At 30.8% G+C, this 15,229-nt stretch overlaps 1 protein-coding gene across 1 annotated transcript; it reads right to left on the bottom strand.

The window, feature by feature from the left end:
- Nucleotides 1-3,412: 3,412 nt before the first annotated feature.
- Nucleotides 3,413-5,447, bottom strand: LOC132060272 (dof zinc finger protein DOF1.8-like). Its single transcript, XM_059453228.1, has 2 exons — nt 5,205-5,447; nt 3,413-4,903 (listed from the first exon to the last, which is right to left on the bottom strand). Exons 1-2 carry the CDS (start codon nt 5,226-5,228, stop codon nt 4,169-4,171), a joined length of 759 nt encoding a protein of 252 aa, XP_059309211.1. The 5' UTR covers nt 5,229-5,447; the 3' UTR covers nt 3,413-4,168.
- Between the last annotated feature and the right edge of the window lie 9,782 nt (nt 5,448-15,229).

The following is a 15,229-nucleotide window of genomic DNA, read 5'->3' as shown; positions in this document are numbered from 1 at the left end:
TTTTTTGGTTTTTTTTTGTATGTTCTGTTATTTAGTATGGGGCCCACACCTTTTTTTTTTTTTTAAGGGACGGACGACGAAGCATGGGTCTAAACCGATGTTTTATGGTTTCTTCTTTTTTTATTTTTTATATTGCTTGGTGTTGTTTAGTATGGGGCCCACCCTTTTGGACATTATTAGTTTGCACTATTTTTATATATATATATATATATATATATATATATCAAAATAATATGTAATATATATTAACATTGTAGTTTGTGCCCGTATCTAAAACTTTTTTATTATATTATACTTGCTACGAATACAAAAGTTTATACACTTTTTTTTTTACATTGTTTGTTTTTTTAATATGGGATTCTTAATTTTTTTTTTATATTGCTTGGATTTTGTTAATACGGATTCACTTTTTTTCCGTAAGTTTGGAGATGGTGGGTTCCACTTTTTTACTTTTTTTTTAATATTAGTTGGTGTTTTTTTTTTAATATTGGTTGGTGGTTTTTTTAATATTGGTTGGTGTTAATTATGGGGACCACACTTTTTTTTTTTTATGCTTAATTTTATTATCAAGCATGGCTTTAACCTACGCTTCTGTTGTTACTTATATGGGAGCACCACTTGGTGCACTTTTTGGTCGTCCGTCCGTGGGCCCCAAAAAAAAATTTTGTGGGCCCACATATTATTAAACACAAATCAACTAATATTTAAAAAAAAATTAGGTCCTCATATTAAACACAAACCAACCAATATTAAAAAAATAAACAATGTCAAAAAAATGCAGCAGATTTTGTATTCGTAGCAAACACTAATATAATAAAGTTTCTTTAGATAATTTTAACATAAACTACAATTTAGTTGGGGGCCCACATATTAAACACAAACCAACCAATATTAAAAAAAAAAAAAGGTAAAAAAAGTGCAAACTCACCGTTCAAACTCACGGCAAAAAAAAAAGTGGACCCCATATTAACAAAATCAAGCAACATAAAAAAAAAAAAAAAAGTGAATCCCATATTAAAAAAACAAACAATGTCATGCAAAAGGTGCAAATTTTGTATTCGTAACAAACACTAATATAATAAAGTTTTATATATGGATCACAAACTACAATGTTATATTAATCGTTTTTTGAACATTAAAAAAATAAAGTAAAAAAGGTGGAACTCACTATCTCCAAACTCACGGAAAAAAAAAGTAGATCCCATATTAATAAAATCAAGCAATATAAAAAAAATAAGTGAATCATATTAAAAAAAACAAAACAATGTCAAAAACGTGCGTACTTTGTATTCGTAGCAAACACTTTTAATATAATAAAGTTTTAGATACGCAGCACAAATTACAATGTTATATTAATCATGTTTTGAACATAGTGTGTGTATATATATATATATATATATATATATATATTATATGCATAAAAATAAGGTGCAAACTAATAATGTCCAAAAGGGTGGGCCCTATACTAAACAACACCAAGCAATATAAAAAATGGACCCCATATTAACAAAATCAAGCAATATCAAAAAAAAGTGAACCCCATATTAAAAAAAAGAATAATGTCCAAAAAAAAAAAAAGGACTTTGTTTTCGTAGTAAACACTAATTTCCAAAGTATCTCATTAAGTCAATAATGATGGATTCATTGCCACGTGCGTATCAATCCATTAGTGGGAGCAAATGAAACTGCTTTTCTTCAAAAAGTTAAGCAGTCAAACCATACAGTTTTTTTTTATATTAGCCTGAGATCTAATCTAAATATTAAACTGTTGTATTTGCTATTCCGCCATGTCATTTATTTGTTATGTTCACTAAAATAAATATACTTAAAATATTTATATTTTAAAATAAGATATATGCTGCAAAAGAGATTAATGTCGTAAAAAAAAATCAAATAGACATCAAATAATGAATAAAGTAAATTAGTCAAATTATAATTCTAATGACGTTTTCTTAAAAAACCATGCAAAAGACAACATGAAAAGTAAAATGAAAAACCGAGAATATTTATCAAAAATTAAAAAATAGTATTTCATCATTTAAATAGAAAATCAATTTCTATTTTGTTTCGTTTAAACATGTAAAATTAATTTAATAATTTAATTAGAATTATCAAATCAAAATTTGATAAAAAATAATAAGTATTTTACACCTTTAAATTAATCGAATTAAAATTGAAAATATCAACCCATGCTTAAATATTCTTATTGTTTTATTTCAAAGAGAGGAAAATAGTTTTTTTAAACAAGTTCTCTCTCTTTTAAAAATATTAATAAATTTGCCGATTTTGTATTCGTAGCAAACATTAATATAATAAAATTTTAGATACGGAGCATAAATTACAATGTTATATTAATCGTGTTTTGAACATAATATATAGTCTATATATATATAATCACTATTTAAAGACAATTACATACACATAGATGCACTGTAATTTAAAGTGTTGGGTCCGTGCGCAGCACGGGCCTAGGACGTCTAGTATAGTTATAAAAGAGAGACAAAACACACATATATTACAACGCACCGTTACTAATTATAGAATTCTTTTCATGTTCGAGTTCAAATTTAATTTTGAGTCGAGATTAAGTTTTATGCACCGTTAATAAAAAAATATTCATGTTATCTTGTAAACCCATTTTAATTAAATGGGAACCTGAAATGCTTAAAATTTGTGTTGGGAAAATAAGATTAAGAGCCCGTTTGGATTGGCTTATAAGTTGCTGAAAATAACTTATAAGCTGTTTTCAGCTTTTTTAAGTGTTTGGCTGGCCAGCTTATAAGCCATTTAGTGCTTAAAATAAGTCCAAAAAATATTAGCTTATCTAAAGTAGCTTATAAGCTAAAAAAAAATAAGTTGGGGTAGCCCAACTTATTTCTTTTGGCTTATAAGCTCGAGGCGGATGTCAAGAGGCTGTGGTGTTCACCCGAACAAATAAAAAATTACAATGTATATTTAGGGTAAATTTTATGTGTTTATGTACATATATTAACTTTTGAACACCCTGAACATATATTAAAGTGAATATTTAGGTTCAATTATTTTTCTGAACACCCTGAGTGAAAATTCTAAATCCGCCACTATATAAGCTGTTTTCAGCTGCTTTTTTTAAGCCCATCCAAACAGGCTCTAAAAGTAGAGCTAAATTATCATGAAATAAGCCATATTTATCTCAAGAACATAAGTCACAATTTCATATTTGCAATAGTAAAATTATATACACCGACGCCATAAACAAATTTCACACTATCAATGTTGTATATAGCATGTTAGGGAAGACTAGGACTATATTTCTAAGTTATCATCCTCAAGTTGCTACGACAATTACCTATTGTTATAAGTGAGCTCAATTTAAGAATGAAATTTTTTTACACTATCAATATGTATATCATAAACAAATAGTAATTCTCACAAACTCAATGCAAACTTGGAATATACACAATGCATTAATAATGTCATTCTCTAATGGTATGAAGTCAACTACTCAGAAGAACAACAGTGGATGTACTTTTCCTTCCATTTGTGCTTGAAGAATATAATGGTACAGTATCATCTCTTCTCCACCAGTTCAAAGTAGTGAAGCCAACTTAAATAAGCTTTAAATTTTCAAACTTTCCACCTATGGTACGGTACTCTTGACTTTCAAAAATAATGCCGTGCTTGTATGCAATTTTCTAAAAATGCACTATTTTGAAAGACCAGACACACATCTAGTAACATTATTGAAGTCTCAACACTATAACTTCCACCAACCATAATTAAAAGTTGAATCACAAATAATTAACTATACTGAAAAATGAAACAAGAAATTAAAGAGATCAGAAGAACCCTTTAACCCTTCAAGATATTAAATATATCCCACCACTAAACACTAAAAAACATCATTAAAAAATTGAAAGATATGAAAAATCCCTGATATATTACAAGATAATCCATCCGTCCTAATTTATGTGGCACCGTTTGTCTGAGCACGCAGATTAAGAAAAAAAATAAAAACTTCTGAAACTTGTGATCTAAAATAAGCTTAGAAATTTGTGTAGTCATAAATCATATCATTATAAATAAAATGTAATTTTAAAGTTAAATTATTTTTAAATATATAAAGAAGACTTAAATTTTTAGGATGGACTAAAAAATATGTCTTAGGACAGAGGGAGTTGTATTTTCTTTAATTACCAAGATCTCCATTTCGTCCTAAAATTGCATTCCAATATCCAGTTGATGATTCTCCAGTAGGCTGATCTCTATTTTGCTCATCAGTAGTACATGTGTTTGAAACTTGCTTTAGATCTTCAAGAGGAAACAAAATCCTTCCACTTGTTGTAGTTGTAGTACTCTCTTGCAAATCTTGAATATTATTACATTCATAGCCACTAGTACTACTTCCAATTAGGCCATGATCCAAAGTAGAGAACAAGTTTAGTGATGAGTAAATTGATGAATTTGGATCAGAAATATTGGGCATTGGCATAAATGAATTATTTGGTACTTGGATTAGCTCAGATATAATCTTGAAATCAGATGAAAAATCCAAGTTGAGATCTTGACCCCCTTTAAGAGGATCTTGTACTTTAGTAGGAGAAATAATATTATTTTTCATAATATTTGATGAAGAAGAAGAATTTTTTGATGAAGGATTTTTGGATTTCCTTGAAACCCCACCAACAGGAACGTTTCTAAGAGATCCACCATCAGTCCAATATCTTCTACAAGTCTTGCAAAAAAATCTTGGTTGAGAAAGACTATAGTTGTTGTAGTAACAAAACTTTGTGTTTGCTGAATTGCACCTTGGACAGTTCTTCAGAGCTTGGTCTTTTTGTTGTTGATGAGGCCTAATTTTCCTTGTAGTGATTGTATTTGTTATTTGTGGTACAATTTCTTCCATGGGTTTCACCACTATATCCTAAAAGGGAAAGGAATAATTAAAAACAAAAAGAAGTAAAATTAAAGGAGCGCACATAGAAGAGGAGAAATAAAAATTGCCTTTGTGTGCTTTTTGCTTTTATGCTAAATAACAAACTTCATCTTTTTTTCTCTTTTTCAACCTTTTCACAATCGCATAAGATTGAGAGGAAAAGAAAAAGGTTACATCAACCTTTTCAAAAGTATACAAATTCAATTTGTTGCAAGAGAAACTCCAAATACAGATAAATGATACTTATAAAATAAGGTATGGTTCTATTACTATTTCTTTTAGTTCATACCTGTGGCCATTGAGAAGTATCCATGGATGAAGAACAAGGAGGAGGAGGAGCAAGCAGAAGGTATATTTTTAAGGTGAAAACGAAAAATGAGTAGCTTTTGAGCAAGTGGTTTTAAAAGCAGAAAAAGGAATGTTTGAGATGGTTTTGTGGAAGTTCTATGTGCTTGATGTGTGTATATGCATATATGACATATTCGTCTCTAGAGTAGAGAGAGAGTGTGTGTGTTTAATATTTAATTATTACTAAATGGAATTCTTTTTCTCTTATTCTATTGACTATAGTAGTTTATCATTTGGTAGCGGAGGAATATATGTCTCTGTAGAGATCAATTTTAATATATACTTTTGTGGGTGGTTAGTTTACTCTCAGTTGTTTCATTTTTTTTTAATAATCGTAGTGTTCGGATAGATTCGTGTGCATCTCAATTAATTTTATAAAATATTTGTTATCTCTCACTAACACAAATATCGAGTGATTCCGTATACAAAGACTTGAATAAATGAGAAAAAACCACTTAATATTTTTTTCTTAGCCTTATGATTTATTTGTATACAATAAAAAATCTTACATTCTTCTCAAATTATTTCAGTACCGTGGAAAAAAAATTGTATATGGACGGATTCAATGTCAAGGATCTAGATGAGGTGTTATCCTGCTTGTACATATTGTGCAAATCTTTTTATATTTCATGCAAAGAGTATGAGGGAATATTATCCTGTCTGCCTCCTATGTTCCAATGTGGGACATGGTATTTGCTTCATGTTATCAACCAAAAACAAATATTTCGAGCCCCCGGAATCGAACACTCGCTCCAGATAGGGAGCGGGTTACTTTCTAAATTATGACTTTTCAGAGGTATTAATTCAGATTAGTCAAACTTCAAAACAGGTGTCGAATATTTTGTACTTAAAAATTGAATAAACATTAAATTTACGGAAAAGGCTCAAATATGTTATCCAACTATCGGAAATGGCTCATTTATGCCACGTCAATAGATAGTTTGCATTTATCTTTATCGAACTATAGGAAATGGCCATTTATGGCTCACTCATCAATAGTTTGACTCATTTATTATTGCCATCGTTCGTTAAAAAATGACTCATCCACGCCATTTTTTATTAACGCCGGTTTTATTATACCAGATATGACACGTGGCCTCCAATTTGAGGTTTACGTCGTTTAATTAAACCAGCCCAATTTTAAATACCAAATTAATAAAATGTTCGATCCATACACTTTACCTACCCACAACCATAATCTAGTTGGAGGCCACGTGTCATACATGGTATTGTAAACCAGTTTTAATGAAATATGGCATGGATGATTCATTTTTATTAACGGGCGATGGCATAAATGAGTCAAACTATTGATGAGTGGCGTAAATGAGTCATTTCTATAGTTCGATGGTAAATGAGCCAAACTATTGACGAGTGGCATAAATGAGCCATTTCCGATAGTTGGATGGCATATTTGAGCCTTTTCTGTTAAATTTATATTGTTTGGACCCTCCAATAATGTTGTCGGATGCAATTGTTGTCAGATTCTCCGAAAAGGCATACCTTTTGAAGAATTCAATAATATTTTTAAGAGTCTGAGTAGCATAGTATTCGATGGATTAATATACATCGATAGAATGAACATCTTAGATTCGAGTTTCTTTATCAATCAACGTATAGTGCATTTGTTTAGAGCAAAATAAATACTCCTATAAAACATAAGTTGGCAATAGTTCTTAATTAACTGCATGTCCAATTTTTTTTTATGGTAATTAGGTCTTATTAAAAACATTTCTTTCTATATTGAACAATCCGCGATTGGTTTTGTCATTATTTTTTTTTATTATAGTGCTGGTTTCCTTCTTTGAAGAAATTGAACTCATGTCAATTATTCCATTAAACAGTTGATTAGTCCAACTCTTGAGGGATTATCTTATAATTAACGAATTTAGCTTCTCAGATTTATCATTTAAAAAATCACTATAAGTAACAGTGTATAATACCATTAATACGTAAGGTTAATAACCTAAAAAATCAAGCAGATAACTTATTATACAGAAATAATGTAGAGTTACTTCAGACGTCAAATATATAAAATTTAAATCGGTACGTTTCTATCAAGGAATGAAGAAGGATGCAAATGTATTATTTTTGTCTCTGTATATAGTTAACACTTTTCCGAGTTTCCTATATATATATAGTTAGCCCTTATATTTTTTTTCTTTTTGTATACTAGCTTTTGTTTAATTTTGCTTTTATTTTTTCGTTTTACCTTTTTCTTTAAAGCCCCACCTGCAGAATTAACTCATAGTCGGAGTGTCTTAACTCTTCACTTCTTTTGTTTATGCAACTGAAAATCCAGAAACGACAATATATAATAAGATTTTGGTTGCAAAAGAGAAGAAATAAAAATGATATAATTAAAATAGACCATGGAGATTTTGGTCATGATTTATGGTTATGTTATTGTTCCTTGGCTGCTTGCAAGTTGAGTTTGACATGATGAAATCAAAATGCGTGAATGGAGTTTGAAACATTCAAAGACCAAGTCTTCAACTAATTGTAAACCGTATCTAATGGAGTAAGTAGCAATTTTGCATGAGTATCGTTGTAACACATTTTTGCTGATTACTTACTTGACAGTAGTACCTTCTGGCTCTTAGTACTTCCGAAAGTGCATGTGTAAATTATTGTAGGCATGATAATCATCCAAAATTAAAGGTAAATTCAGAATTTAATTTGATAGGTTCGATTCTTATATTTTTACTACTGAAATTCCCAATCAGAAATAAGAAAGAAAAAGGGAATAACAATATTATAAGTTTCAGCTTTACCATGTTGAAAAAATGAATATTATTTCCTCAAAAAAATCTTTACCATGTTGAAAACGAATATTATTTCCTCAAAAAACCAAACTGACATGATCTATTTCAAAAAAAATCAGAGTCACATGCTTAGGCTATTAGCCATAAATTACGCAATCAATAAAGTCACATCATATCCTAGCAGTGAATAATTGAAGGAATCATATAGGATCCATCACTAGCAGTTTGAATTATTCATCATGATTTCACCATTCTCAACTTGCTGACATATACTATAGTTTTTCCATCCAAATTGATATAGATCTACCCATGTGAGTACTCTATGACCCTAGTAACCTAAACATTATATATACAGTTAATTAATCATGCCCAGAAAAAAGAATGGACTTTAACATTTTGTGCACTAACAACAAATGCGAATTCAAAATTTTAACAGTAATCTCAAGTACTGATAACTGAGTTCAAAATCTACTATTTATTCATATTTTTTGGCTCTCTTAATACACATACGAAGTTTAAATCAAAATACTTAGTGTAGCCGAATCCATATACACTATACATTCGACCTTGATTGATAGTATAAAGACTTTCATTAAGTGAATTTTAGAAGTTTGACCTACCAAACTATTAATTTTCTTTTTTAGGCCTCTCCTACCCTCCCTACAATTTTTTTCCTTGAAACTATGGTTCATAGTTTATTATCAGGCAAAGTTAGACTTCTTCTTCTTCTGTGTTTTTTGTCATCATGTGAATATATCACAGTACAAAGTACTAAATTTCAGTACTATATATTCTTCAAGTGTCTAGTAATGTCAAAATGATGATATACTCGTAGATGTAGTAGTTACTAGTCATTCTAAGTGCTCCATTATTAGGTAGACTGCGTCAAAAAGCATGTTGGCACTTTCTACGTAAATTTATGAATTAAAACTAAAGCATGCATGTGAAACCTCCATTATATGAAGGTAAAGAATGGCACATGCAAGCCTAAGGAAAAAGAGAAACAGAAAACGACTTTTTTTTTTCCATCCAGGATTCGAGGTAACGATTCAAGTTCATAGCACGTATTGTTTGCTTTGCTTAATAGATCTTACAGAATTGTTTTTGGGGTTACGCCATCATCGAGCCCAAGAACGCGTATAACATATTAACTTGTATGTCTTATAAAGCTCTTCATCGCTTTCCTTTCCAATTTAGTTGCGGGATTCGCCATAAGGTTTTATATGCACTCCTTCAGAGCGTTACCAGCCTAAAAGCTTGTCAATCCTTCTCTTGACCCGCCCTCTCTCATGAACGTCACATAGTATGATATAAGCGTTAAGGCCCGACTAATCCAAATTCGCACCGTATAAGGCTCATTAAAATAAGAAGTACTTCTTACCTCGATTTTTTCATATTCGAGGTGCAGACCGGAAAAAGCACTTGATCGTTTTTCAGATTAAAGTTTCCCTTGTTAGTGCAAACCTTCATTTCTAGGAACAACTCTTTTTAAGGAAATGAATATGTCGTTTGATCTACTTTGGAAAATTCAACCTAATCCCCTTTTGACTTCGAAAATAATATTTTTGTATTTGTAGAGTACACTGATGCTATAAATAAATGATGAAGTCTACAGATTTCATTGATGTGCTCCCAACTGTTCTTGTTTAGGAAGAAAACAAAATCAATTAAAACAAGTCTTCAAAAAACAAATTTTTAAAAAATGGTCAAGAACCAAATCCAAACACCAAGAAAGATTAAAATTTATTGATTAGGATTTAAAATAAATATATCTAAATGATGACACAATTTTCACTTGGGACCAAAAGTAATATACGAAAAGATATAAGAGGGAAAATGAATGAGCCTAACTCAATCTTAAAAATTAACTCATAATTAGGCGATGGTAGTCCAAAATAATATAAGGATCCTCATTTCCTCAAACAATGGTGGACGTCCTTTACCACTTACATGCTCAAAGTTTAACATCTAAAGTGTGAACAATATATCATCGAGACCAAAGATAAGGCAAATCAAGAATATGGATATCAAGAAAATGGATATTGAGCCTAATTCAACCTCAAAATTAGCCCAAGACCATGTAGTGAGACAACAACTCATTCCTCTTGCATAGTAACAAAATAATGAAGATTAGAACCGGACCAGGGTGGAAAATCCTAACCAAGATATGTGCTGAAATAAGTAGAACCAGAATTTTCGCAAACACATTTAAAATATAAAGAAGTAAACACACGAACAAATCGCAAAAATTCAATATTTACTATTGATATATAAAAAATAAATATTTAAAACGGGATTCGAATGAACTCCTTGCACCCTAACTCCACCCTTAAAGAGTCCCACTCCTTGGACCAATTTTTGATTGATACATTCAGGATATTGGGCTGGGCCTTGGAAGAGATAGTGCCAGTGGTGTTGGATTGTAGGGTCCAAACCTTACAAACCCAACTAAACAAACCAAGGAATAAGTCTACACAATTTGACGTAAGGACGAGAAGTAGAGCCGTACGTAGGCCCAATCCAACAATTATTTTAAGAAAAGGCCCAACCACATAATCCTTGCGGCCTCAGGGCGGATGCAGCTTGCCTGTTGCCGGATCCATTTGAACTCAGTATTATTGATGTTGAACATAAATTTATATGTAAAATTTTACAAAAAATATAACAAATAGTAAATATGGACTCGTAACTTTAAATATAATGAGTTCAATGTTAAGAACCTTAAAGATTGTACGCATAGGGATCGTTTGGTCAACCAAACGCAAAATAAATATTACTCCAAACTTAATCTTGGATATTCCACCTTATCCTATCAAATTTGGGATTAGGTGGATAAGTTAGTCCAAAGATTATAATTCTAGAATTATAATCCTCATATAATTTAATCCGTAAACCAGACGACCGTATATAGTTTAAATTCTGAATCCACTCTACGTTATTGCCAATGTCGTGTCACGTGATTATCTACCTACATACCACGTGGAACAGTAGTAGACTGTTGAAGAATCAACTTTGGACTGAGTTGCATGGAATTGGTTCTTCTGGGCCCCAAATGATGCATATTGTATCCAATGGTCTTCTTGCAAATAGGGCCAAGCCTAACTAGTATGATAAGTACCAAACAAATTGCTGAAATTTCATTCTCCCAACTCAAAAAGTCGCATTTCCAAGGAAACAAAATAGTCAAGTAAGAACCAAGGACTGTTAAAAAGGTGAGGTGGAATTGATAAGATCACTTCATTGTTAATAAAAAGTATTAGGTTTTAATTTTGAGAATGGAAAAACTGCTGGTATGAGACGTTTTCTTGTTTAAGAGCTTTACACGTCACGAATCTGAATTAGTTGAATTTCATATATCAAATGGTATACCCAAAAAAGGTAAAACGAAGAAGTCACCATTTGAATCGTGAGATCATAAATTTGAATTCTATTGGACCCTTTATCATTGTTTTCCAACTCTTGTTAAACATATAAATATAAATGAAGTCAAAATTTTCACATGCTTTTTTTTAGAAAAAGTCATAAATTCAGGGCAATAAAGATCGGGAATATGAATTATGGTTGATGATTGTGGTACATATGTATGTTTCTTTTGCCCCAGATGAAATAGTTCCATGATTTAGAAATCAATTTGTCTAAACTAAGATCCATTCTTCTATATGACACAACTTTTTTTCTTTTAAGACGACTAAATTAAACTATTTTCGAAAGCTAGAAATATTTTATTCTGAATTTAAACATAAAAAACTTCAGAGTTATAAAATCAATCAATGACACCATCGATACGATTTCTCATATTAGATGGTCTAAGAGGGTGTTTGGATTGGTTTTTTAAAAGTAAATTTTAAAAGTTTAAAAAACTTTTGACTTATTTTTTGTAGTTCTTTTAAGGAATAAAAAAGCTAGAAAAGACTTAAAAACTAAGACTCCAAACACCCTTTAACTTATAATTGGCAATCATTTTAAATAAAATCTCAATGTTCCTCTAGTGTGTCATATTTTTGAAGGACCACAATATCTGAAAAGTATGGGGTCTTTTGTAAATAATTTTTATCTTTGTCAAACACTACAAAAACTAGAAAAGACTTAAAAGCAAATACGCACTTAAAATAGGACAATCCAAACACCCTCTAAATTGGTACTGTAAAAATGGTGAAACATATAATTGGCCATCATTTTCAAATAAAATCTCAATGTTCCTCTAGTGTGTCATAGATTTCATGAAGGACCACAATATCTGAGGGGAAATCTATGAATGGGGTCTAATTTGTACCAATAATTGCCACGTTGGTATAATATTCCAAACAGTATACTTAAGTTCATAAAAAGGCCCCTCAGCTACCACCCAAACCACATGCATGATACTTTCTAATTGCCACGTTGGTATAATATTCTACATGCATGATACTTTCTAATTCCAATGTCTATGGGCCTCAATGTCTAAGTCATTATGTCTTTCAATTTTCCAGAAGTTTTCACCGGTCCTCCCTTTGTAGTAGATAATTATCTGATAAACGATCCTCTTTTTTCTTTCTCTCACAACTAAGGTTTTTTGACTATATATGAGTGAGACTAGTATAATATTTTGTACTATGGAATAAGGTTGAATGTATAATTATAAATATACTCCATAGTCAATGCACTAAACCTGAGTCTTCCTTTAATTATTGAACTTGTTAGTGTAATTTTTTTTACATTTTATATTTTTAACAGGTTATACTAAATTATTTGTTATATATTTGGATTAGTAAATTAGGATAATCATAAACAATTTAATATATTGTAGGCAGATAAAATCTTTGACAACGTGTTCGGGATGAACCTAATATGTTCGATACAGAACACACAGCTATATGTGTGTGTATGTTTGAAAATTCATCAAAATTTCAACGAATTTTTGAACCCATATAATCTTAAAAATAAGTTTGATATTACAAATTTCAAATTTTGAATTTATCTCTAATCATAGATCATCTTTTGTGCGGATTCCTAGTTATTGCCACTCATTTTTTTTTTTTTTTTCTCTTCGCAATCTCTCCTTAAGTTTAAAAAAAAATGTCTCTTTGTAGCAAAGTTAGGCTTATTCGGGCGAAGGTACGGGAAGGTTTTTTGTCCAAAATTGGCTTACGACCACCCTCTCTAAAAAAGAAAAAGAAAAAAAAATTCACTTTGCCTTCACTATAGGCAAAACTCTACGTATGTGAGTATGTGTTATTGTGGTTGTTGTAAGTTTAAAACATTGCTATACATTTTATTATGTTACATTTTTTAGCGATAAAAAAATTATAATGACAAAAAGTAAAGACTAAACTCTAACATCCCTTTGAATTCAGCATTTTGATGTAACTAAATTTATGTGTAATGTTTTACAAAAATTATAGGTTTTAAAGGATCAAAGTAGATTAAAAACAAGTATCAGCACTAACGATAATGTTATTTTATGCGTATGTCAAAATTTCTTCTTCAAAAGAAAAAGGCTCAACCATGCCACTTGCAGTATTTGACTGTCGAAGAATCATGTGTCAATTCTTCTCTGGGCCCCAAATGATGCGCATTCGGCCAAGTGCCCAATGGCTCGTTTGCAAATAGGGCCACTAGTGCACTAGAAAGGCCTAGCTAGTATGACAAGTACCAAATAAATTGTTGAAATTTCCCAACTCAAAAAGCCACATTTCTTAGGAATCAAATACTGTACTTAGTAAACTAAGAACCAGGGACAGTTAAAAAGATGCAGTGGAATTGATGAGATCCCTTCATTGTTAATAAAAGTTTCAGGTTCTAGTTTCGAGAATAAAAAATTATTGGTATAGGATATCTTCCCGGGCAATTCGCAGCAATGCCCCTTATTCGGGGTGGTCTTTTATTTTTGTCCCTCAAATTTAATTTTTTGAAGGACAATCCTCGCTAAAAAAAATGTATCTTCCTTTTAAAAAGTTCTACACGACACGAATTATGAATTATGATCGATGGTTGTGGTACATATGTATGTTTCTTTTGCCCCAAAATGATATAGTTCCATAATTTAGAAATCAATATGTTTCTTTTGCCCCAAATGATACAGTTCCATCATTTAGAAATCTATATAACATAACTTGTTTTTTCTTTTAAGACTAAATTAATGGACTATTTTAGAACGCTAGAATTATTTTATTCTGAATTAAAACATAAGAAACTTCATATGACATTATCGATACGATTTGTCATATCAGATGGTCTAAATTGGTACTATAAAAATGGTGAAACATATAATTGGCAATCATTTTCAAATAAAATCTCAATGCTCCTCTAGCGTGTGTCATAGATTTCATAAAGGACCACAATATCTGAGGGGAAATCTATGAATGGGGTCTAACTTATCCAATAATTGCCACGTTGGTATAATATTCCAAACAATTATACTTTAAAGTGCATGGTCAAAATTATACCGGGACTATAATCCCGGGACTAATTTATCCTATATCTTGGGACTATTTTATACCATCTAGGAGATGGTATAAAATAATCCAGATAAAGTGGTATAAGAAGGTATATCAGAACATATACCATGGGATGCATTTTATACTTTTTTTGGTACAAATATAAATTTATTCCAAGATAAATTTATACCTTCTATCAAATATGATACAAAAATTAGTGCTGAGATATCCCAGCTTATACCTTCTACCAAACGACCCCTAAGTTCATAAAAACCCACACCACATGCATTACGCTTTCTAATTCCAATTAATAGAGCCCACCGGGAAATGTCTATGGACCTGGGCCTCAATGTCTAAGTCATTATGTCTTTCAATTTTCCAGAAATTTTCACTCGTCATCCCTTTGTATTGTAGTAGATAATTATCGAATAAACGATCCTCTTTTCTCTCTCACACAACTAAGGACTATTTTAGACTATAGTCTAAGGTTCACTTTTGAGCAAATTAAGTAGGCGTTTGGCCATAGAAATCAAAAATAATTTCACTTTATTTGAAATTTTTAAAATTGGAGTTGTGTTTGGCCATAGTTTCTGCAAATAATATTTGGCTGTTGAAATGTATTTTTCATAAAAAACATGAAATATGATTTATACCCTTTAATTTCTAAAAACTAGCAAAATCACCCAAAGCAATTAATAAACATAACCAGTGCGAGAAATATAGCAATTATACTTGAGATTAGCTTATGGATTGCTCAAAACTGATGGTTTCTTTCCATCAAAAGGCTG

The sequence above is a fragment of the Lycium ferocissimum genome, chromosome 1 (genome assembly GCF_029784015.1).
Source record: "Lycium ferocissimum isolate CSIRO_LF1 chromosome 1, AGI_CSIRO_Lferr_CH_V1, whole genome shotgun sequence".
Taxonomy (NCBI): domain Eukaryota; kingdom Viridiplantae; phylum Streptophyta; class Magnoliopsida; order Solanales; family Solanaceae; genus Lycium; species Lycium ferocissimum.
The sequence above is the reverse complement of the archived record's forward strand: the minus strand, read 5'-3'. Positions and strand labels throughout refer to the sequence as shown.

Bases quoted from the DNA above. Each gene is read 5' to 3' on its own strand.
- LOC132060272 (XM_059453228.1), bottom strand. From the start codon at position 5,228: ATGGATACTTCTCAATGGCCACAG. The intron at 4,904-5,204 runs GTATGAACTAAA...TTTCCCTTTTAG, and splicing joins ATACTTCTCAATGGCCACAG to GATATAGTGGTGAAACCCAT.